Source organism: Fukomys damarensis, unplaced genomic scaffold, assembly GCF_012274545.1.
Source record: "Fukomys damarensis isolate Sample0158 unplaced genomic scaffold, DMR_v1.0_HiC HiC_scaffold_28, whole genome shotgun sequence".
In the NCBI taxonomy this organism is placed as follows: Eukaryota; Metazoa; Chordata; class Mammalia; order Rodentia; family Bathyergidae; genus Fukomys; species Fukomys damarensis.
Genome location: NW_022900940.1, coordinates 21,223,333 through 21,248,744, shown reverse-complemented (window position 1 = coordinate 21,248,744; position 25,412 = coordinate 21,223,333). Strand labels below are relative to the sequence as shown.

Below are 25,412 nucleotides of genomic sequence, written 5' to 3'. Positions count from 1 at the left end.
GTCTTTGCACTTACAAAGCAGCCGCCGGAACCACTGAGCTAAATCCCCAGCCCTTGAGTCAGAGTCTTACTGCGTAGTCTAGGTTGGCTTCTAAGTCATGTGCCGCCATACCTGGCTTCTGTTTTCTTTAGCTGTCTTCATATATTGGACATTTTTTAGCCTTCCTTTATGATCTCTGTAGGCAACTAACTCAATGTTCTACTTGCACTGAATTTTTGAAATTTAATGTTTTCTTATTCAGTTTCAAGTATTTATTAATTTCCATTAAATCTTTGTAGGACTGGGGATACCAGATGCCAGAATAAACCTTCAGATTATGGGTGTTGGGTATTGTGTCCCAGCAATGAGAAATGACTAATGTATGGTACAATTTGAACATCTTTCCTCTGTCATCTGTATTCCTTGGAAATTGACAGCAGGATCCAGAGGTGTCATTGAACTGCTTATGCTCTTTCAGTAGGACTTTATTTGGTGATGTGTTCTTTTATTAGGAGTCACAGAATGGCTTTTCTCTCTCTCTCTCTCTTTTTTTTTTTTTTTTTTTTTTTTTTTTTTTTTTTTTTTTTTTTTGATGGTACTGGGGATCAAACGTGGGACCTTGCGCTTGCAAGGCAGGCAGCGGAATTTTCTCTCTTTTTTGAGATGATCATGTCTGTGGTGTTTTTCCCCTCTAACTCCTTGATTCATAGAGGCTGCAAATTGGTGATACTCTAATTTTTTAATTTATTGGTTGGAACTTTTTTATTTAAAAATTATTTTTTATTTAAAAATCATTTTTCTCTAAGGATTGTTACTTTTCTCTCATTGCTGAGACAAAATACCTGACATCCAAAGTTAAAGGATTTATTTGGCTCACAGTTTGTAGAGGTTTCAGTCCATGACTGGCTGGCTCCAAGGCAGTGGCATGGCAGAGGGTGTCATGAAGGAAAGGCAGTTCATGGCAGGCAGAAGACAGCAAAAGTGATAGACCAGTAACAAGACATGACCACAGCTCTTTCTGTCCTTTAACCCACACTTAGGGTAGATAGCAGTCATACCCTTAGTCCTAGCATCACACCTTGAATCAGTCCCAGCATCACATCCTTGATCTCAGCAGCACAAACCCTAAATCAAGCCACCTCTGAAAAACCTCACCTATGACTGTATAAGGCTTTGGGGGGACATCTACACACCAGTCGTAACAGTTCCTATTTGAGGGCCCAGTTTTATGGTTCCAAATAGGAAGTAGGTTATGTGCTTAAGTCTTTCATTTACCGGTTTTGAAAGGAATGAAATATAGAAAAGTATGATGAGTAATAAAATATTTGCATACTTCTGCATAATCTTTCTACAAGATACGAGGGATGATAAAACTTTCAGTGTTTATGTTTGAATAAATTTTTAAAGACACATTACCTTTAGTCCCCCTCAGAATAGTCAAAATATCCCCCCTAGCCTTGGATACACTGAACCCGTCATTGTCAGTGTGTGTCTTACTGTAGTACATTTTAAAAATGTAAACATTCACTGTGTGTTTTGATCACCACTTGCACACAATTACAGAGGAAGAGGGTAACTATAGATGAGGCCGTCTGGCAGACACTGTCTATTATGGTTTATATCTAGATGTCCCTCCAAAGCCTTATGTGCTCATAGTAGAGCTTTGGGGAGTGACTGGACAACGGCTGTGTGTGATGCTCACCAGTGGATTAGCCCACTGATGAGTTTATAGCTAAATGTGATGTGGGGAGGTGAAGCTTTGTTGGAGGAGGTGGCAGGTTGACCTCAAAGGGGCTCTTTTTCCTTTCTCCTTGATCTCTCTTGCTTCCACCTGCCATGCCCTGAGCTCTTTCTCCTGTGTCGTGCCCTTCTGCCATGCCACCCTGCCTTGGAATCAGCTGACTAGAAACCTCTACAGCTTGTGGACCAAGATAAACCTTAGAGTTACAGGCATCCGAAAGTAAGACACCATCTTAACCAAATGATTGCAGCTAACATCACTAGAAAAGGACAAATGGATAACAGGTATCTTCTAATGTGTACCAAGAAGAGCACAGTATTATCTCTGTGGCTTTCCTGACAAAAACTATTCATGAGGAAGCATCAGACACACACAGGAACATCCCACAAGTAACTGGCCTATAAGCTTAAAAAATATTGTCACGAAAGATAAACAAAAGTTGAAAAAGTGTTCCAGATTAAAGGAGAAGATATGATAACCAAATGCAGTCTGTGATCTGGATTGGATATCCAGAATTTTTTTTGCTTTTGTTTTAATGGGACATCTGGCATATTTTCAGTAAGATCTGTAGATTAGTTCATAGTTTAATACCAATATTTGCACTTTCCTTTTTTTTTTTTTTTTTTTTTTAGACAGGATCTCACTATGTAGTTCAGACTGTCCTGGAACTCACTGTAGCCCAGGTTGGTCTCGAACTCACAGCGATCCTCCTGCCTCAGCCTCCCAAGTGCTGGGATTACAGGGGTGAGCCACCACGCCTAGCTGCACTGCGCTTTTGAAAGATAACACCCTTGTTTTTAGGAAATATTTGAATACTTAGTGATAAATGAACAACATTTCTGCCACTTACTCTCAAATACTTAAGAGAAAATTATGTATTAAGTATGTTTTTTATACATGGTATATATATTTATGAGAGAAAGATAATGTAGCCACAGTATAATGTTAGTATTTTGGTAAACCTGGGTGGAGTGTGTACAAGAATTCTTTTTCATGTTTTTGTGACTAATCTGTAATTCTAAAATTATTTAGAAAAATGAGTTGGTTTATGAATCACTTAGATTTTTTTAAAATATTGTAATGGAATTATATATTTAACATATTTGATTATTTTCATTTCATTGAGATTACTATCTTCATTGAAGTTCATATTATCTTGTCTTTGAATCCTTTACATGACCCTAACAATTTTTTATTTATTTATTTTTTTGGTACCGAGGATTGAACTCGGGTCCTTGCGCTTGAGGCAGGCGGTGGAACCACTGAGCTAAATCCCTAGCCCCCTAACAGTTTTCGGTAGGTTTTTTTTTTTTCCTAACTAATACACAGACATACCAGGCTTACCTCATACATTCCCTTCGTCAGCATGGAAATTAGCTACTTCCTCAAGAATTTTTAAAATTAAATTAACTTTTAACAATTTTATTTATCTTGTTTGTTTTTTGGTACCGGCGATCAAACTTGGGGGCTTGCTCTTGCAAGCCAGGTGGTGGAGCCACAGCTAAATCCCCAGCCCTAAAAAATTTATTTTAAATTAATTTTTAAATTAAAAATTTACAAAATAAATAATTAATGTATTAATTCCAGGTTCTTTTTGTGGGAAATGGCATCTCAAGACTGCAGTTTGGTTGCTGGAGGTATCAGAGTGGTTTGATTGCTGCCTCCAGGTGTCCTGCGTGCACTGATTATGCATGGCACCAGAGATTCTTGGTCTCCTACCGATTCCAGTTTGGGCCCATAGGCGTTCCTTAGCATCATCGTCTTGTTTCACAGTGATAGTCCTTGTTGCTGTGGATTGTAGAGTGTGGGTAGTCACAGGGGATTATAGAATTAGAACTTCCTCTAATTACTCATTTTTTATTACATATTACACAGCAGCCCCAGAATACCACTAACACAGTTGCTTCCACTGTTATTACTGAAAATACTGTATCTATTTGCATATGTTTGCCCAGGCCTCATATTTTGAGATGTCTTCTTTTTTGATGTAGGCATTTATTGTAAAATTCCTTCTTAGAACTATTTTTGCTGTGCCTCATAAGTTTCACTTGAAGACTTCCACTGGAAACTTTTGAATTTTTTGTAACTGGATTTTATATAGTTTGTCAGATTTGTGACATTTTCTTTTCTTTTTTGCTATTGAAGATTGAATCTCAGCCTTTGCACTGAGATACATTCACAGCAAACCACCTTTCCCTTTTTTGAGTCAGGATCTTGCTGTATCATTAGGTTGCCAAAGGTGGGTTTAAGTGCATGATGCTCCTGCCTCAGCTTCTTGAGAGTGCTGGGCTTACAGGCATGTGCCATCATGCCCAGCTTTGGAACTTTTTTTTTTTCATAAGCTTTCTCTTTTCTCTTTTCCTTTTGAAACTTCAGTATTGTATATTTTTATTTACTTGAAGACGTGCTTAATTTTTATGAGCTTCCTTCACTCTCTTTGTTCTTCTGACTAGCTACTTTCAAATAACCCATCTTCAGGCTCACTGATTTTTCTGCTTTATCAAGTATACTATTGAAGTTCTCTATAGAATTTTTCAGTAAGTCATTGTGTTCTATAGCTTCAAATTTTATTTATTATTTTTTGGTACTATTGGAGATTGAACCCAAGGCCTTTACATTGAGCTATATTCCTAGTCCCTCTTTTAAAATCTTTTTTAAAAATTTTGAGAGAGCGTCTCACTAAGTCATTAAATCACCCAGGCTGGGCTCAATTTTTGATCCTCCTGCCTCAGCTTCCTAGGGTGCCAGGATTACAAGTGTGTGCCACCATGCCTGGCTCTATTTATTTATTTTTGAGATGGGATTTCACCGTGTTGCCCAGGCTCATCTCAAATTTGTAGGCTCAAACTTGCATCAGCCTCCCAAGTAGCTGGGCTAGGCACACCCTACTGCAGGGCTTGGTGCTGCTCCTGCTGCTTATCGTTGTTTTTCTATTTTGTTAATATATTATTTCCTTGACTTCATTTAGTTGTGTATATGTATTCCCTTGTAGTTGGGGTTTTTTGTTTTCAGGTCAGGGTCTCACTGTGTATTCTAGACTGGCCTTGAACTCACTTTGTTGCTGCAAATGCTCAGGGATCCTTTTGGCTCCACCTTGTGAGGGCTGGTATTACCAGGTGCGCCACTACCCTCTTCAACTGAGCTTCTATAAGACAGTTATTTTAGCTTCTTTGCCATGTAGTTGTAAATCTCTATTTTAATTTTTAAATGAAAAAAAATTTTTTTGTGTGATGCTAGAGATCAAACCCAGAACATCGTACATACTGCGCACTCATTGTATCCCCATGCGACACTTCCAGCCCTTAAAATTACCATCATTTAAAGGCTGGTTGTTGAGGCTTTATCTTGTTTCTTTAGTGGTATCGTGTCTCTGATTTTTCCTGATCCCGTGTCTGTGCATTGGTATGCATGGATTTAAAGAAGAGACTCCACTCTTTACAGACTGGCTTTAGCAGAAAAAACCCTTTAGTAGTCCCCAGGATCTCAGTAAGTTGTCCAGGCTGGACAAGAAACTCATCCACCTGCTTTAGCCTCTTGAGGAGCTGGGATCCTAGGCATTGTGCTACATTCAGTCTTTATTTCTGAAAATTTTTCTTTTGTTTATGTCTGAGTTCTTTAACAGGGATATTCCTTTCTTTTCTTTTTCTTTTTGCAGCACTGGTGATTGAACCCAGGGCTTGCGAAGCTATATCTCTAGCCATTAAAAAAAATGTTTGGGAAGGCTGCAGCTCAGTAGTGTCTCACCTGCCTGACAAGCACGAGGTGCTGAGTTCAATCCCTAGTACCAGAAAAAAATTTTTTAAAATATGGTCTTGCTAAGTTGACCAGGTTGGATTTGAGGTCAGTCAGTCAATCTGTCTGTCTGTCTATTTATTAACAGGGTCTTCCTATGAAATTCAGACTGGCCTCAAACTTGCTGTTATCCTCCTGCCTCAGCCTCCCAAGTGCTAAGATTATAGGGATGTGAGCACCATCTCCCCTGGTGAATTTGCAGTCCTCTTACTTCAGCCTCCCAGAGGGTGGGGATTACAGGGGTGCACCACTGTGCCAGTCAGGGGATATTGTTCTGATCCTTTTTTTTTTTTTTTTAACTGCAAGTGATTTGTGAGGCAGGTCGTTTTCCTTCCTGACTTTTTTCTCATCCTCTGTTTTTACTCTACTTCCAGAAGTTTCCTTCGTGTGGTTTCCTGTCCTAAAAGGTAATTTTGGCAGTTGTTTCTGAGAGGACATAAGACCTAGAATGCTCCAGGGCCTTTGAGAATTTAGTGTGGTCTCCTTGCACTGAAATGCTTTTGATTTGGAAACAGTGGCAACTTCTAACCCCAGGCTGCCTGTGAATTTTAGGAAATGTTAGCTCTTTAAAGGTTCCTCTGTTAGGTTCAAAGCCCTTTGGCTTCCTTTTATGTAGACACTGAGTCAGAGCAGGTCCCATGACAGTGGTGGCTAATACTTGTCTATTGTATGTTGAGGTTTGTAGGGAGTCCTTATTATTTAGGATTTTTAAAAGTCAAATATATTATTTATTGAAATGAATTTACATGCAGTAAAATACAAATTCTATGAGTTGGACAAATTTTTCAGCACTCTTTTTTTTTTTTTTTGTGGTACCGGGGATCAAACTTGGGTCCTTGTGCTTGTTAGTCAGGCAGCAGAACCACTGAGTTAAATCCCTGGCCTGGACAAACTTTTGAAACATATTACTATCATCATAGTTACTATGTAGAATTTTCACCAACCTAAGCATTTTCCTTTTGTGTCAGTTGTGCCTCTCCACCTTTAGCACTATGTGGGTTACCCTTGTTCCCACACAGAGCACGTACTGTCCCAAGAGATAATCCAGACCTCATCTATTCACGTCCAGGATTTCTGGGTGATTTCGTGCTCTCCTTCAGATCTGGACGTGGTGCTATGGCTTTATGAAGAACCACAGCAGGAGAACTGTGTCTCACCCCATAGTCAAGAGCAAAGAGCAAGAGTTTAGGATTACACCTGTAATCCCAAGCATTTAGAGGCAGAAGTAGGAGGATCACAAGTTCAAGCCCATCCAGGGCAATTTAGTGATTTAGCAAGAAGTTGTCTAAAAGGGGTGGGGGTAGATAATTGCACTGAATAGCAAAGTTTAGAAAGAGGAAGAATGGAAAGCACCCTGTATCAGTAATGAGATTCTGCTAGGTGGACATTCTGAAGTCTGCCTTGACATAACAGAAACTTTCTGTACTCTTTACTCCCTTACATTCGTCTCTAAGTTCCAACTTTTAGGGGCTCTTCTTTGCCCATTATTGTCTGTGACTACGTCTGAAAAGCATGTTAAAGAATATGCCTTCCTTGGGGCTGGCCTTCTTTCCCAGGCGTCTCTTACCTCCCTCGAGCAAAACCTCTGGAGAACTTTTCTTTGTACCTAGGTGTTTTGTGATGTAAGGAAGTGGAAAAAGTAGTATCTTGTGATACAGGGAGATGGTAAGAGTCTTTCTCTCAAATTCACTGTGTTCGAGGCCCACCTGAAGTACAAAGCAAGACTTTGTCTTAAAAAAACCAGAGGGGGTGGGATTTGTATATTCTAAATGAAAACAAACTCTGAAAGGGTTTGAAATAAAGGACTTTGAGAAAGGAAGGACTGGAAAGACAATCCTGGGATTAGGAATTTCTTTTAGTTTATACTTTTTTATTACTTTAATCATTGGAATAATTTGAATGTATTGCTTATTAATGGATTAGTAGTTGTATGCTACAGACATGAAACATCTATATATGAAGTTTTTAACTTTAAAAGTTAATTATAGAAATTATCATGAAGTCATTCCTTCACTTAACTACTTCCCAGATAACAATTATATGTAGAATATTGAGTTATTTTTACATATTTTCTTTGATGAACAATATCACAACTGTAGCAACTCTGTCATTGCTTGGATAAATAGTATGCATTTGTTGGAGTGCATGTTTGTTGATTTTCTCTTAAATGTAAGAAATACCTTTTAGGATTTATATAGTTGATATATTTTAGTATATGAGTTAATGCTAAAAGAAGACATTACCACGTAACTTTTATTATAAAAAAATGCCAAGACATTTATTCAGTTCATATTTGAGTGCTTATTTTGGTCTACTTTTCTAGAAATTAGTGTCATTTAGAAAATTATATATTTGTATATTTTACTTACCCAACTTCAAAATATATGTGATACTTAGGACAAAAATCTCACAGGAGATGTACAAGTCCTTTATAGAGAATCAGTATTATTGAGATATATTAGAGGGTAGGGCCCAGGATTTAGCTCAGTGGTGCCACTGCCTGACTCACAAGCTCAAGGTCCTGAGTTCAATCCCAAGTACAAAACAAAAACAAAAATCAAAGATATGTTAGAGGACATATCAATAAATGTAAAGAAATATATTCATGTGTAGGAAGACCCATATTTAAATATGCCTGTTCCTCCTAGATCTGGGGATTCAATGCAATTATTTAGTTTCTTCCTTTTTTTCAGAGGGTGCTAGGGATCAAACCCATGGTCTCACGCATGCTAGGAAAGTACTCAACCACCAAGCTGTTCACCCAGCTCAATTCATTGTAGTTTTAATCCAGATAGCATTTGGAAGTTGAGAGTGGAATTTTAACATTCTAAATTTTTATAATCAAGCTACAGCAGTAATTTGAAGGACAAGTGTTGTAGAGACTGCTTTCTAAGCTACTAAAATTCGTAAAGTTACAAGAAGTAAAACAGTATTGTACTGGTTAGACAGATTCACCACTGCAAGGAATAGAGAACCAGAAACAGACCCATGGATGGTCATAGATGTGATGCAGAGGACAAAATGAGGGGCAGTATATGATTCTGAGTTAGGTTTGGTTTTTGCTTTTCCTTTTGTTTTGTTTTTTTGAGACAGGATCTTGCTGTGTAGCTTAGGGAGGCCTCAAACTCAATCCTCCTGCCTCAGGCTTTCAAGTGCCAGCATTACAGGCATGTGCCACCACAATAATTGGCTATTTATGTGAAAACAATTGCTTCCTTACTTTATAGCATACGTAAAAGGAAATCACAGTTGAATTAAAGACTATATATAAAAGGAAAAACTTTGAAATATTTAGAAAAGAATATAGGAGACTAGGATCTTACTATAGGAAAGGATTTCAAAAACAAAATGTAGAAACTTAGTTGTAAAAAAAAAGATTGATAAATTTTGCTACATTAAAATCAAGAACTTTAGGGCCAGGGATTTAGCTTAGTGGCATAGTGCCTGCCTGGCAAGCATAAGGTCCTGAGTTTGATCCCACAGGGGGAAAAAAATTTAAAAACACCACGAAGAAAATTTAAAGGAACATCTTAACAAACTACAAAAATTAATTTGGTATGGTGATACAAGACTATTCCCGGCACTCTTGTGAGGCTGAGGCAGATGACCCAAGTTTGAGCACAGCCTGGGCAGGTTAGTGATTTAGGGAGACCCTGTCTCAAAAGAAAAATATGGAATACTATGTAAAGCAGTGGGGTAGGTTTACTACAGTTTTACACAGTAGCATGGATGGATCTTAGTGTTGTAATGCTGAGTGAAAAACACCTAGTTGCAGAAGGCATACCGCATGTACCATTTTTATAAAGTTCAAAAACGATCAGAATTACATGTTGTTTAGGAATATGTATGTTGCGATAAAACTAATAAGCCAGAAATCAAAACCAAGAAATTATGAACATATTTTTTGTTTGTGAGGTGGAGAAGTGGAATAAGGAACAGACTCAAAAGTAAATGCCGAGATACTTGTTAATATTCTGATTCTTAAGGATGAGTGCTGATTTATTAGGAAGTACAAAGTGTTAGTATTCTTTTGTATGTACCAAAGTGTCCCTAGTAAAAAGACTGATGAAATTATGAAGACTGGACTTGTTTCTCTCTCTGCTTTCCTTCCCCCTTCCTCTCCTCTTCCCCATCCTTTTTTTCTTTTGCAGTACTGGGGACTGAACCCAGGACCTTTGCACTTTTTGAAACAGGTCTTGTGAGTTCACTGAATTGCCCCAAATTTGTGATCCTCCTCCTTCAGCTGCCGAGTGCTGGGGTTATAGGTGTGTGCCACTCTGCCTGGCTTTATTCTTTTCTTGATTTGTCTTCTGATTGCTAGTCTTCATTCTTGTGCTTAACCAATTTGTTGTTCCATCTGTCCTGTGCTGCCTTCAGGGTTAGATATCCCTGGTGTTGATGAATTATTATTATTACCATTTCTCATTCAGAATTATTCCCATTTTCTATTTGAATCTCTGGAATTGCTGTCATGCTAAATTTACTATTAATTTTTCAAATGACTTTTATTAAAATTTAAAGTTATGTACTTTATCTTTCATAGCAGTTTGATTTGATTTTGAGAATACATTCTACCTGGATTTCCTTTGCAGTGTGATATTGCATATGTTTTCTCTCCAGCTCCATGAAAGATTTCACGTTTCCAATCAATCAGCTGATTTAAATTTTAAAAATCTTTCTTCTAAGGATTCAGTTGTGAATTTTATATGATCATTTGCGTTGTGGTCGAATGGATGCATCATTGTCTAAGCCTTTTACCTTTGAATGAAATCATTTATCTTTTCTTGGACTGTATCATTCCCTTAAAATGTCTTAAATTCCTGTCAGAAGCTTAATAATTTATTTTTATGATGTGTTTTATTTTAGTTCCTATTTAGTGCTGAATAATGTGTAATGAAATTTTTATTCGTGACTTAGACTAAGTGGAACTTAGCCATAAAATCTCTATTCTCTACCAGAAAGCTTAATGATTGCAAATTTTAATAAAGAGCTAATTAACTTCATATAACTTCCTTTAAAAATGAGTCAAAACCAAAGATTAAGGATAGTTCTACTGTTCTGTAATAATTTTCTTTTTTAGAGTAAATTTTTTATTCATATATGTTTGCAGTACATATTAGATTTTTTAAAAACATTTTAGGTTTACATAACGATAACATTCATGATCAGAAATTTGTACTTGTACATGATATATCTTCTTTAGATTTTTAAAATTAAAAAGTTTTAGCAAATTAAATATAAAAAAGATGGATAAAGAAATAATGTATCTCCTTTCAGTGTTCCTTAGCACTCACGTTCTGAGCTAACAGAGGTAGTTAGTGTCTATACTATTGGAAACATTTCTGAAGTAATAAACTCTTTTAGTGCTACCTCATAATATTGAGAGTCAGAATGAAATTTCTGATTTCCTTTTAGAAAATCTGAATTTTTGCATTATGTACTTCTGATGGGATTAGACTCTAGGAAAAAGAATTGGTCATTCAATTTCAGCATTTCTTCATCTCATCAGTTTGAGAAAATATATGCATTTGCCTCATAGATGAATTATTTGAAGATGCCCTTGGAAAAACTCTCACGCTTCTTTTCTTTCAATAATATCACTAAATGATACTCTGGAACCTCAGGTTAAACCTTTGCTTAAAGAACACATCAGTATGTTAGGCATTTTTGTTCTGCTTGTATAAGCAGAGGCTTAATGTTCTTTTGAAAAAGTTTTATCTTCCATATCTTTGTCAAAGATTAATAATCATTTGCACAAAGGAACTGAGTCTGTAGTTGGTTTCATCTTTGGAGATACTACTCAAGATACAGTTCCTCAGTTGTGTGTGGTGGCTCAGGCCTGTAATCCTTGGGAAGCTGAGGCAGGAGGACCACCCGAAGTTCAAGGGTAGCCTAGGTTACATTGTTACATAGTGAATTCAAGACAAACCCAGAGTACATAATGAGACCCATGTTTTAAAAAACAGAAGATAGAGTTCTTTGAAGAACATAGGTCTTCGAACTCTGCTGATCTAGGGCATGGAAGAAGCGTATACATAAAAACTCATGAAAGCTGTTGTGTGCGAGGCCATCATGGGCAAAATGAGGGTGGATAGGTGTGTGAGGGCACTAGGAATGTAGCTCAGCAGTGGTACCCTTGCCTAGCATGCATGCAGCCATTTGTTCAATTCCCAGTATTGCCAAAAAATATTGTTATTAGTATCCATTTAGTCTATCATTTATTAATGATTATTTCTAAGGAAAAAAAGTATTTCTGTAATGCACTGTAACAACTTCATAATCATCATTGGGTACTCAAAACAATATTTTCAAATAGCTAGAGCAGTTACCTTCACTTTATTCATGAAAAAGTCCGAGGCCCAAAAGTTGAATGGCTAACCAAGATTGCACAGTTGGATCCAGGCACGGTGGCACATGGCCTATAATCTTAACACTCTGGGAGGATGAGGTGGAGGATCATTAGTTTGAGGTCAGCCTGGGCAACTTAATGAAGGGGGGAAAACGTTTGTCTTAAGAAATCCATTTCCAGCCAAGGATTTAGCTTAGTGGTTCCGCTGCTTGCTTCGCAAGCATGAGGTCCCAAGTTCAATCCCCAGTACAAAACAAAAAAAACATTTCCAAAGTTGGATGTATTTTATTTATTAAATAATAAAAAAGGCTTGGAATGTAGCTCCGAAGTAGAGTGCTTCCCTAACCTGTACAAGCCCCTGAGTTCAATGCCAGTATTCCAAAATAATTTTTTAAGTTCCATGATTCAGAGGTTCTGAATTTCAAAGCTAATGTAAAACTGATCCTGAAGATGAAACATTTTGGAGAGTTTGGCAGAATTGAGTGTAAACAACTTTGTGGGGACATTTCACAAATCAAGATACATGAGCTTATAATTGACCATATGAAACAGGAAGAAAAGGGCTAAAGGTGTAGGGAAAATGGGAAGGGTAGGGGAAAGGTAATAAGGGAAAAGAAAAAAATATGACAAAATGAAAAAATGGAAATAAAGTGTTTATAAATGGGGAGGAGAGGAGGGGGTGAAGGGAGGGCATGGACAAGGGGAAAAAATGAGAAACAAGACCTGTCATGTAAAAGTACAAGATCCCAATGATGAATGTAATTGTACTGTATACCTAAAATGTACCAGTAAACTCAATAAAAGGAAAAAAAAATACATGTGCTTTCTGTACCTCAATTATATAAAAATGAGATCATGATTAATACTACAAGTGATTGAAGGAAATGATCCACCAAAAGGAGAGTAAATGAATTAATTGCATTAGATTTTAAAGGAAATTATAGACAAAGAATAGAGAGTAGAGGAGGGATAATATTTGAAGCAACGGCTGAAAAATTTTTAGAATAGGTGAAAGATAAAAATCCTCAAATTGTGGAAGAATATCTGAATTACTAAACAAGATCAGTAAAAGTAGATTCATACCTAGATATGTTACACTGAAAAGACATTATTTGAAAGACAAGTCTCAGCGGGGTGTGGTGGCTCACAGTTGTAATCCCAGAACTCTGGGAGGCAGAAGCCCAAGGATTGCAAGTTTAAACCCATCCTGGACAATTTAGCAATTTATTGAGACCCTCTCAAAAAACAAAACAGAAAGCCAAGTGCAAGGTCCTGAGTTGGATCCCTGGTACAAAAAAAAAAAAAAAAAAAAAAATGCAGAAAGGGGTGGAAATGTAATTCAGTACAAAGGCCCTGTATTCAGTCTCCAGTAATCTAAAAAGAACAAGGAAAGAAAGATAAAGTCTTGAGTAAATCTGGAAGATGAGTAAGATTACCCGCCAAACTTATGACAGAGGTCTCATCAGCAACAATAGAAGCAAAGATGGAAAATAGTTCCCATTTGCCAGTGGAAATATAAACCTAGAATTCTTTACTGACCTAAGTTATTACTGGTTTTTGGTGTTTTTTTTTTTTTTTTTTTTTTTTTTTTTTTTTTTGATACTGGAGATCAAACTCGGGACCTTACATTTGCAAAGCAGGCGACAGAACCACTGAGCTAAATCCCCAGCCTGACCTAAATTATTCTTAAATGATGATTTCAAAAACTTTTCTGTAATGATGTAGCCACCATAGAAAATTATTTGGCAGTTCTTCAAAAAGTTAAGCATAGAATTATTGTATGACCTAGGAATTGTACTTATACAGTGGTTCCACCTTTATATCCCAGGATGTAAAGGTACACGCTTGGAACAGTAAACCCTAAATATGCTTTTTCGATATATATATAGCTATGATAAAATTATGATAATTTATAAATTAGGCACAGTAAGAAATTAGCAATAAGAGTAAAGAACAATTCCAACAATACACAGTAATATAAGTTGTGTGCATGTGACCTCTCTCAATATATCTTGTGCTCACCCTTTTTGTGGTTCTTGAGATGATCCTTAACGGAAATGCTTTCTGACTTCTCCTTAGCATATCTGAGTGGCCAGCATCACTGCTCTTGTGCTTTGTTGTTATTGTTAAGTAAAACAGGGATTACTTGGACATAGATACTGTGATACCACAGTCAGTCTGATCACCAGGACTTGATAACTGAGCTAGCCAGTAAGTTGACTAAAGAGCATGTAGTGTGTTTGGCGTGCATATGGTGGACAAGGGATAATTCATGTCCTGGGGCAGGAATGAGAATGATGTAAGATGGCCTGCAATTTTAAATTGTTTATTTCTGACATTTTAATTTTAATATTTTCAGAACATAGTTGATCACTGGTAAATGAAACTGTAGAAAGCAAACCCTAAATGGGGACTACTGTATATCCCAAACAGTTGAAAACTACAACAAATACTTGCACATAAATATTTATAGCAGCATTATACACAGTAGCCACTGTGTGAAATTCCAAATATCTATCAACAGATGAATAAATTTGTGAGAGATATACATACAGAATGGACACAGTGGTACCTAAGTTGATGAACTTAGTTTATTTTTCAATTTTGGGGAAGATGGCTGTGGTTGTGCTTTATGTGGAGTTAGCAAACAGAAGCAAAATTGTGCCAAATGCTTTTGTTTGCGAAATGAGTTTGTTTGCAAACAGAAGCATTTGTGCACCAATAAATTACTGTGTATCTACTCTTTAACCATAAAAAGGAAATAAATCCTGTTATATGTTATGATGTAGATTTCAAAAACATTGTGCTAGGTAATGAAGGCCAGTCCAGAAGGTCGCGTAATGTATGATTCTGTTTCATGAAATATCAAGAATAGATAAGTCTGTGGAACCAAAGCATGTTGGTGGTTGCCAGGGGCTGAAGGGAAATAGGAAGAGACTGCTTAACATATATGATGTTTTCTTTTGGGGTGGTGAGAATCTTTTGAAACAAGGTAGAGGTAGTGATTACACACCATTGTGAATGGGCTAAGTATTCTCAATTGAATACTTTAAAATGGTTAGTTTTAGTTATATAAATTTTACCTCAATTAAAAAAAATCAAGTTAAATTTTTTCTTCCAACTCAGTTCACCTTACTGAAAGACTGTTAAGGATAAATTTTAATACATTTGACTTCAGAGAGAATAAGTAAGAAACAAGAAACAAGTGATTTAAATGATGTTACTGTTTGAGTAAATTTCAGTAACTAGTTTTTGTTTTGTTTTGTTTGGTACCGGGGATTGAACTCAGGCCCTTGGGCTTGCAAGGCAGGCCACCGAACTGCTGAGCTAAATCCCCAGCCCAATCTCAGTAACTTTTTTAAAAATAAATTTTATTTTATCCCATTCCCCCTGTCAAGCTCAATAACTGTTGATTGTTTAAAAAAAACAAGAAAGCCATGCATGGTGGCACATGCCTATAATCCCAATACCATGGGAGGCTGAGGCAGAAGAATGGTAAGGTGGGAGCATAGCCAGGGCATCTTAGTGACTTAGTAAGACCCTGTCTCAAAAATTTGAAAAGGATTAGGGGTGTAGTCCAGAGCTGAGGCCATGAGTTTAGTCCCTAGTATAGTAAAAACAAACAGCTGATACTAACTAATGTGTGGAGGATTCGGTGAAAGTAAGGTACAATAGTAAACAATTTTAGTTGGATGATAGCAAAAGGGTGATTAAAGTGGTTTAAAGTCATGGGTAGAGGTGTAAACTAACTTTAGACTGCAGATATATTAGCATAAGATAAAGTAGACATTCAAAGGCATCATTATACTTTTTCAGAAGGTTAAGAACAAAGATTTTTGCTCCCATTGTAATCACAAAATTATATGGACAAAATTTTTAAATTATACTTTCATAAATAGCAATGGAGATCTGAATGACCTTGACTTTACAGATAGACATGCCCTTCATAAGTGAGCAGAAAGCCACAGTAATTTCCATACCTCGAATTAGGTACCTGGTCATGGTATGGTTGGGTTTGACAGACGAAATCATTGCGTCTTAAGAAGACTAAATGCAAGAAGAAATTATTTGGCTTAGACATTCTTTCCCTCCTCTCTTATCTCTTCTCCCTCCAAGCCAAGGTTTTTTATATTTGTAGTAAGGCAGAGAAATGAATGCAGAGCCCAGTTACATATCCAGGCTGAGTTACATATTCAGCCCTTTTTAGTTTTTATTTTGAGACAGACATTTTTTTTTTTTTTTTGTACCAAGAATGGAACTCAGGACCTTGCGTTTGTGAGGCACTCAGTGGAGCCACTGAGCTAAATCCCTGGCCCTTGAGACAGAGTCTTGCTAAGGAGTTAAGTTGACCAGGCTAGGCTCAAATTTGGGATCTTCCTGCCTCAGCCTCCAAGAGTGATAAAATTACAGGTGTGTACCACCAAGCTTGCTGTCCCCTGTATCTTGGCTGAAAAGACAGCAGTAGAGGAGCTGATGACAGCAAGATACTGTCTGGGCCTTTGCATTCTTGCGGTGATACAATTCTGAACACTTGCCGTTCTCCCCCCACCCCCAGCCACCAGTACCTAGGATTGAACTCAGGACCTTGCACTTGTGAGGCAGGCATGGTGCCACTGAACTCTCTAGCCCTACTTGCCATTCTTAAATTGAGTATCAAACTGGCTGAAGATGTTATAAGAAAGGAAAATTATAGAGACTAAGAGATGGAGGAGTTGAAGAGGGAAGGAAAGGGGACATAAAGAGAATTAAGTAGGGCTGGGGATTTAGCTCAGTGGTTCCATCACCTGCCTTGCAAGTGCAGGGACCCAAGTTCGATCCCCTTTACCCCCCCCAAATTAAGATATGTACATATACCAGATCCCCATCATGAATGTAATCATTATGTATGGCAAACATGTATTTAATAAAACCATTTAATAAGGCTGGGCATGGTGGCACACACCTGTAATCCCAGCACTCAGGAGGCTCAGGCAGGAGGATCACTGTGAGTTCAAGACTAGCCTGGAATACATAGTGAGTTCCAGGTCAGTCTCAACTACGTAGTGAGACACTGTCTCAAAACAAACAAACAAAAAACCATTTAACAAAAATAAAGATTAAAAGATAAGTTCTTTTCATGAGAAATGAGACTGAAACCTATGAGGGAATAAAGAGCATTATAAATGAGAAGTATATAGATAAAATGTTAATATATTTTACCCTTTTAAAAAAAGCTCTGCAAAAGATAATTGTTTAAAGCAGCAGTCATACTGAGTTTCTGGCACGTGTCGAGTGTAAATACAACAAGTGGTGCAAAGGACATGAAAGGATTAAATGAAAGTGTACCGTTGTTACACCAGTAGAGGTATGAAATTAATTAAAGGTAACCTGTAATGGGATGTATAATACTATATAAAGCAACCTCGGAGTAGGTATAAATATTATGAAATTATCTGATTATTTCAAAAGACTGAAAAGGGAGCAAAACAACAAACAGATGGGCAAATGGAAAACAAATAGCAATATGGTAAATTTTGAACCATATCCATGATTATAGTAAATGTAAATGGGTATAACACTACTGTTGAAAAAGTGTCAAGCTGGAGTTTTAAAAAATCATAAAACAATTTGATAGGAAGCAAAAGATGAAAAGAAAGTTGTGATTATATTAATATCAACAAAGTAGACTATAAGGCAAGAAGTGTACTGCACACAAAGAACATTTCCTGACAATAAAAGGGTCATAAGTTGGACAATATAGCCTTAAAGTTTTGAACTTGATAAAATAAATTGAAAGTATATAAAATGAAACAGAACTAAAGATATATAAACGGACTCATAATTACATAGGGCTTTTAACATACCTAGCTCAGTAAGTGATAGAATAACCAGACAACCCCCACAAAAAATCAAAAAGGATGTAGGAGATTTGGACCACACAACCTACTAGATATATACAGGACATGGTACCAAAGAACTTTAGGAGGTAACTTCTTTTCAAGTGAACATGGACCATGTATAAAAATGGATTATACTTTGGGCTGTAAGGTAAACATCACATTTCAGAATATTGAGATATCTAGAGTATGTTCTCTGATCATAGCAGAACTACACATTGACAGGAGAATAGTTAGGAGTTCAGTTTCAGGGCAACCCACGTTCCTGTCCCCTTCTGTCTCTCTTAGACAGAAGCTTTCTTTCCCTCAATAAATTTTTCTTACTCTTAACCTCAGTTGTTCCTAGAATTCATTCTTCAATTTAGAGAACACAGACTCATGTTTTGGATATCTAGCAGGTTTGGGAGTTACATCTCTTTCCCCTATATCATTTTGGAGGTCTTCCACCATGATTACTGGTTGGAGTTTGGAGACCAAAACTAGAAAGATAACTGGGCTATGAGGACAAGCAATATTTTGGCCCTGGCCCCTCAAGGTCTGTAAGATCCAGGACACAAAGGAACCTTTCCTACAGGTTCCTACATCTTTGAGGCTGCCAAACTCCAAGCGGTCATACAGATGGAAGCAGTGACAAATGTGCTAGACTTCTTTTACCAGAATCCACCAGATTGACCTTGTAAATAGCTCATAACTGCTAAACTAAACAATATGACTTCTATGTTGGATTTTAGAAGGCTGGACCTTCTCTCTTATTCTCTTTGTGAGCTATATTCGTAGCAATTCTGCTGACTTATAATTTGGTCCATGCATTCTTAACTGTTTCTTTGGCTTTGCCTCCTCCAGACTTAAGAGCTATGCATCTACCAAGATGACAATGCCTACTGAAGGCCTTTAGCTAGACCCTCTGTAGAGTAACTCTAACTGCTGATCACAACTACGACCCTCTTCAGCTGGAAGTAGCCAGAGCTGTCTTCGTCTTTTGCCCCTCACAGCAGTTAGGGGTACTTCAGAGGGGGGAATATTGCAGATAGGTAAGTTAATTAGATGTCTTGTAGGCAGTTAGACAGGGCCGCCCTCAAGGAGCCAACATGGAGGACAATCAAGACACATTCGCTGAAGGCCAGAATTGTAAAAGGAGAGAAGCTACTATATTTTTGTGTTTCCCTTGGGGATAAATAGCAGTGATTGATATTCCAAATAGGTTTCAGTCACCTGAGTGGGGGGGTCAAGGTCTTAACCCAGCCTTTCCAGGAAATATCCCTGACCCCCGCACTTACTGAAAATCCTTGTATACTTGCTATGTGACTTGCTCCCCCATTAGACCCCAATTTAATCAATACTACCTGGGTGACTGTACTTGTACTTATTGGTTGGTCATGGGTTTGCCCCACCTAATGCCCACCTTGTAATTTTGCATTGGGTCTTACAGTTCTGTCCCACTTTGTACCTGCCTCACCACATGGCTTTGCTGTATAAAATATCTTGAAGAGCAGGCAACCTGCTTTCCGGTCCCCCTTCTGTCTCTCTCATAAGCTTTCTTTCCTTAAATTTTTCCTACTCTTAAAAAAAAAATTTACATTTTTCTAAAATAACCTATGGCTCAAGGAAGAAGTCACAATGGAAATTCAAAAGCATTTCAAGCTAACAATAATGGAAGTATGATATATAAAGTTATGGTATGGACCTCAGAGGGAAATGCTATAAAATGTAGATGTCAGAAAGGAAGGGTGTAAGTTAATGGTCAAAACTCATCTTAACCTTAAAAACACAGCAAAGTAAATTCAAAGAAAATACTATATAGCAAAGGAATTCATAAAAATAAGAGATAAAGGCCAGCTAGGTATGGTAGTGCATGCCTGTAGTCTCAACATTCATGATGCTGAGGCAGTGGGATTGCCACAAGTTCAAAGCCACCCTTTAGTATGTAGTGAGCTCTCAAGGCCAGCCTGGACTACATAGTGAGATCCTGTTTCAAACCACCAACAAAAAAAAAATCACAAGAAAAATCAATAGAGAAATCAACAAAGATAATTTTATCATTAAAATGATAACCCTAGTTTAAAAGGAAATTAAATTTTAATAGGGGACAAGAGTACTAATTTTTTAAAAGTACAATGGACAGAATTATACATTTGAGAACTCTGATGAAATGGGGAAATTCCATGAAAAAACTTAAAAACCCATAGCTGAGCATGGTAGTGCACGCCTGTAATCTCAACACTCAAGGGGGCTGAGGCAGGAGGTTCACTGTGAGTTGGAGGTCAGGCTGGGCTATGTAGTGAGTTCACGACCAGCCTAGACTACATGGACTATCCTGTCTCAAAACAAAAACCAACAAGATATTAAAAATCTGAAGTCATCTGTTTAATTGAATTTATAAATAAAATATTGCTGAAAACAGCTAAGCCCAGAAAATATCACTGATTTTTTTCTAAACATTTAAGCAAAATGCTAATCTTAAACTGATACAGAGTATAGAGGGGATTTTATAAGGCAAGCATAACCCCAGTGTTAAACTGGATGAAGATAAGAAAGAAAAGTTATAGGCTAATATTTCTTATGAACATAGATGCAAAAATCCTAAACAAAGCCTTAGCAAATTAAATCCAACAATAGGTAAAAATTATAATGATCAGATCTAATAAGTTTTTTTTCAGGAAGGCAAGGTTGTTTGTGTATATGAAAATCAATGTAATTTAGCACATTGACAGAATGGACCAAACCTAATGAAATATGCACCGGACCTCTCTACTGTTACTTAAAAGACCACCTTATAAGAGTGCAATACAAAAAGTAATTAAAATAATTGACAGGAGCCAGGTGTGGTGGTACATGCCTATAATCCCAGCACTCGAGAGGCTGAGGCCGGAGGATCTCTGTGAGATCAAGACCAGCCTGGGCTACATACATAGTTCAAGGGCAGTCTGAACTGCATAGTGAGACCCTGTCTCAAAAAATAAAATAATTGACAGGAAAGGAAGGACAGGAAATAAAACATATAGTAGATATCATAATTAGTGATTGAAGAGTCACAGGTTTTTCTCCAAGATGGAAATAAGCTAAACATGTCTTCTTTTACCAGTTCTATTTATCATTGTACTAGAGAAGATTATGGCTACTACAGTAAAGCAAGAAAAAGAAAGTATAATTGAAAAAGAAAAAGATTGTCATTATTTGAATTGAATTGATTTTTTTGGTTAGATTTTGTTGATACTGTTTTTTTTTTTGTTGTTGTTGTTGTTGTTGTTGTTGATACCCAGGGCCTTTGCACTGAGCTACCTTGCCAAAGCTTTTTAAATTTTTAAATTTTGATTTAGGGTCTTGCTAAGATGCTAAGTAGCCCAGGCTGGGCTCAAACTTCCAGTCATCTTGCCTCAGCCTCCCAGAGTTCTGGGATTATAGGCTTGTGCTCCCATACCCAGCATAAACCAGCTTTATATGTAGAAAATTATTAGTGGGAATAGATAAATGTAGAAATGTTGCTGGATGGAAAGTCTGTAGGAAAATTATATATATAAGCAGCAGTTAGAAAACGACACAAAATATTTTATTTAAATAGCAAATGAGGAAGAATAAAGATAAACAAAGTATTTGTGTAGAAGAGTGTAAGATTTACTGTGAGAAATTAAAGAAAACCTGAAAAAGATAGTGGAACTTATGGTGTTTTTAAATTAAAAACTTAATATTGTGAAAAATCTCAGTTCCTCCAAATTTTCTGTAAGTTTAATTGTATCCCAGTCAAAGTTTCAGGAAGGTGTGTGAGTGAAACTTGAAATGCTGATTCTGAAACTTAAATAGAAATTCAAAGGATCAAGAATAATCAAGACAGTCTTGATGAAGAATAACAGAGTTGAACTTACATCACCAGACTGCAGTACTATGAAGCTTCATAATTAAAACAGGAGCAGAGACAGACAGTCAGACTAATGGAACAGAATAGAAAGTCCAGAAGCCCAGTGGTGCCTTGGTTCACAAATTCAGTTCTCTCCATGATTCTGCTTGCATACTGAACTGGACAGACCCATATCAGATTTCCCCATAGGTCAATGTTGAACCTAACCATTGAGTTTGATTTGGTTCTCATCCAATTCAGTTTGTGACCAGAATTGCGGAAAGAATCAATTTTGTGAACTGACTTGCCACTGTATATCCAACCCGACACTCCCTTGCATATATTTATGACCTGAGTACTGTTGTGATTTGTGCCCCTTGAAAATAAGGTGGTCACTTTTGGGATAGGAAGCAATTTTCAAGAAAAAAAATGTTTTCAAGGGGCCAGAGCTATTTCTTACCTATTAGCTATACCTGTTCCTAGTATTCCAGGCTTTGTTATTCAGGACATTAATTTTATTGTCAAAACAAAACATGAAGCTGGGCGTGGTGAAACACGCCTGTAATCCCAGAACTCAGGAGGCTGAGGCAGGAGGATCGCTGTGAGTTCAAGACCAGCCTGGGCTACATAGTGAGTTCCAGGTCAGTCTCAACTACATAGTGAGACCCTTTCTCAAAAAACCAAAACCAGGGGCCAGGGAGTTAGCTCAGTGGTTCTGCCACCTGCCTCACAAGCGCAAGGACCCGAATTTGATCCCCAGTACCCAGCCCCCCAAAAAACCCAAAACCAAATAAACAAACAAAAAAACACCTGAGGTAGGAATTTGGCATAAGCTGCATTTTGGCAGTCTGAAGCATCATCGTGTCTACTTGTGCAAATTCAGCTTCATTCACTTTCAGGGTATGGATGTAATGTAAGTACTTTAATTTGCTGCAATGCAACCCATTAATCTATATCATCAATACACACTAATAAAAATATGAAACAAAACAAAAATATTGAAAAAATGGAAGCAATGTAGTTTGTCATCCAGTGACCATGAAATTGAGTGGGAAGCATGAAATGAGAAATGCATATTTCAGTTCCACTTGGTTTCCGTGTATGTCTCATGGTGGGATCCTTTTGCTTCACTTGGTAAGATTCTGGGTTTTTTGTTGTTGTTACAAGATAGTGTACACAAAATAAAAATGATCTCTGGTGATCACAGTAGAGGAAATAGCTTCTAGTGAAGTCGGGAGGGAGACAGTTGTGTTAAACTTTCCAAGGCAGTATATGTAGTGGGCTCTTTGAGCCAGCCAGAAGACTTGGGTTCAGATCCTACCTCAACCCTCACTCTCTGTGTGGCTTGGTCAGGTAACTTAGTCTTTTGTGCTCATTGTCCTTATCTGTAAAATGGAGATACAGTAATAATTCATACATACAGCACACAACTCAGAGTTGTTGTGACAAGTAAGTGACTAACCTATAAACCATAGCTGGTGCAATCACTGTTTTTATTATTATTTTTGTTATTGTTACTGTTGGTGGAGGTGGCACTTCTCCATGGTGGTACCTGCTTAATGAATTTTCAAGCGAAACTGAATCTGACTTCTCACTCTGCATCTTATACTTTAGAATCCAGCCCATCATGAACTGTGATTCTACTGTACATGACTAGTTTCTTTTTCTAGGGCTTGGTTTTTAGGAAACTGATGGGTGTGGCTGATTGTGGAATGGTCATATTGCATGGAATATGGCTACTAGGGGCAGGCAGACCTGTGGACTGGTCAAGAAGAATTATCTTAGAAGCAGTGTAGGCATGCAGATTCCCTGAAATATATGTTTGCTATTATGTATTTAAGCTACCAGTATTTTCTTATGCACAAAGATCCTTAGGTCTGTCCCTTTTCACTAGAGCGTACATTATAGAATGGTGTCTATGCATTCTCTTCTCTGGTCCCTTGATATTGCTACAAAAGTCTGATCCAGTTTCAGGGTTCAGTTTTCCATCCCTGAGCCATGGATGTTCAATTTACCCTCATAGTTACCTCAGGGAATGTTGAGGAACTTCATAGGTGGCTTCTGCCAGCTCACCCCTTCCCTCCGCATACACAGAGGCACACACTCTCTTATTTACCTTCCAGGACTGCCAGAATTGAGACAGAATTGTCCTGACCTCAGCTTCGTGCTCCTCCTCCAGAAAGGCTGCTTTTGCTTTTCAGCTGTAACTCCGCAGCACTGAGGTGAACTCACTACTGCTCAGGGTGCTCTCAGTGGCTCCTGGCCTCTGTCACTCAGATCCCTTCTGTGCTGGCAGCTGCTGTTTTCTGTAAGAGGCATTACTGTTGTCAGCCAGGTTTTGTTGCTTCTCTTTTCTTTTCCAACTGTGGCTTCTTCGCTTTTGCTCCAGAAATACTGGTCACTTATAGACTGTACCAGCTAATGAGCTCTGTCTTTCTGCCAGGTGTACAGATATATCCAACGAAATGGGTTCTGTCATGCAGCTTTTTTGGCCATGTTGTTTGAGGCTCAAATCTGAGCTTGTTTGTCGCACCAGAGAGGGTTTAGTGTCACACATTACGGACATTAGAATTAGAAGGATCTGGTGATCAGCAGGCTTGGTAGATTAGAGGGCTGGCTGGCCTTCACACAGAACTACTTAGAATCACTTTCCCAAGTTCATTTCTTAAAAAAACCAAGGAAATAAAAGATTAATGAATTCTGGTTCAGAGAATTTGTAAAGTGTGTCAAACAGCTTATGAATGTACAAACATTGAATATTTCATAGTAGTGACAAAATTATTGTGCACTTGTATGTTGCTAATTGAGGAATTTTGAAAACATTTACATAATCAGGTGACACTTTAGACTTTACCTTTCAAATTATAATTATACTAAAATGTTAACAGCATCTTTTTTGTGTGTTTTTTTCCTTTCTTTCTAGAATATTTTCCTTCTTGGATATAGTAACTCTGTGCAGATGTGCACAAATTTCCAAGGTAGTGTATTCTCTGGATCTTTAATAATTACCAAGTTTTATTGGAATAAGGATGAGCATTAGTTCAAATTAAATGCTTAAGCTTAAATGTCATTTTCCTTTGTATTTAACATAATGTCATAATTCTGTGTTTGATTATTAACTTGATATATATCAAGAATAAAAATTTGGAAATATAAAAATTGCAAATATTTTTTAACAGTTTCGACGGAGGTACCTCTTTGACCCCCACCCCTTTTCTTTTTTCTTCTACCACCCAGGCTTGGAACATCTTAGCCCTAGATGGAAGCAACTGGCAAAGAATAGATCTTTTTAACTTTCAGACAGATGTAGAGGTAAGTTAATTTTGTTTAGCTAACTTTTCAAAAAGATAAGTAACTGCTCTCTCTGTCCTTCCTTTTTTAACTGCATTTTAGATCTAATAGTTAAAGGTCTTTTGATTTTGAGACAGGGTCTCAGTATGTAGTTCCAGCTGGCCTGGGCTGGCCTCAAACTCAGCGATATGCTTGTCACAGCCTCTAGAGTGTTAGGATTACTGGCGTGCGCCACCACACTTGGCATAGTAAAGTGTTCACAACACTTCAGAACAGAAGAGAAAAACCTGGAAGATATTTGTATATATGTCAAGACCAAATTTTCCCTGGTCTTTTTATTTTTGTTCTGCATCCGTGACAGATGGCTTTTCCCCCTTGTTCATGTTCATAATCTGAGTTTTACCCCTCACCACTTCAAAGTCTTGCAGCTCCATCATTAATACCTACCTAGCCCTTTATAGGAGATCTGACAAATGTTTCTTGATGTGAAAGATCTGGGAATTGTAATTTAGCATCAGGAATGGAGACATACCCGAGATGCAGCCCGAGGAG

General features: G+C 37.5%; 1 protein-coding gene across 1 annotated transcript in view; it reads left to right on the top strand.

The window, feature by feature from the left end:
* The window catches only part of Fbxl2 (F-box and leucine rich repeat protein 2), a 72,121-nt gene that overhangs the window by 22,822 nt on the left and 23,887 nt on the right, over positions 1 to 25,412 (top strand). The window contains exons 3-4 of the mRNA XM_010629719.1: positions 24,493 to 24,547; positions 24,807 to 24,881. Of these exons, the coding sequence (XP_010628021.1) occupies positions 24,493 to 24,547; positions 24,807 to 24,881 (130 nt within the window). The remainder of the gene's footprint in view (positions 1 to 24,492; positions 24,548 to 24,806; positions 24,882 to 25,412) is intronic.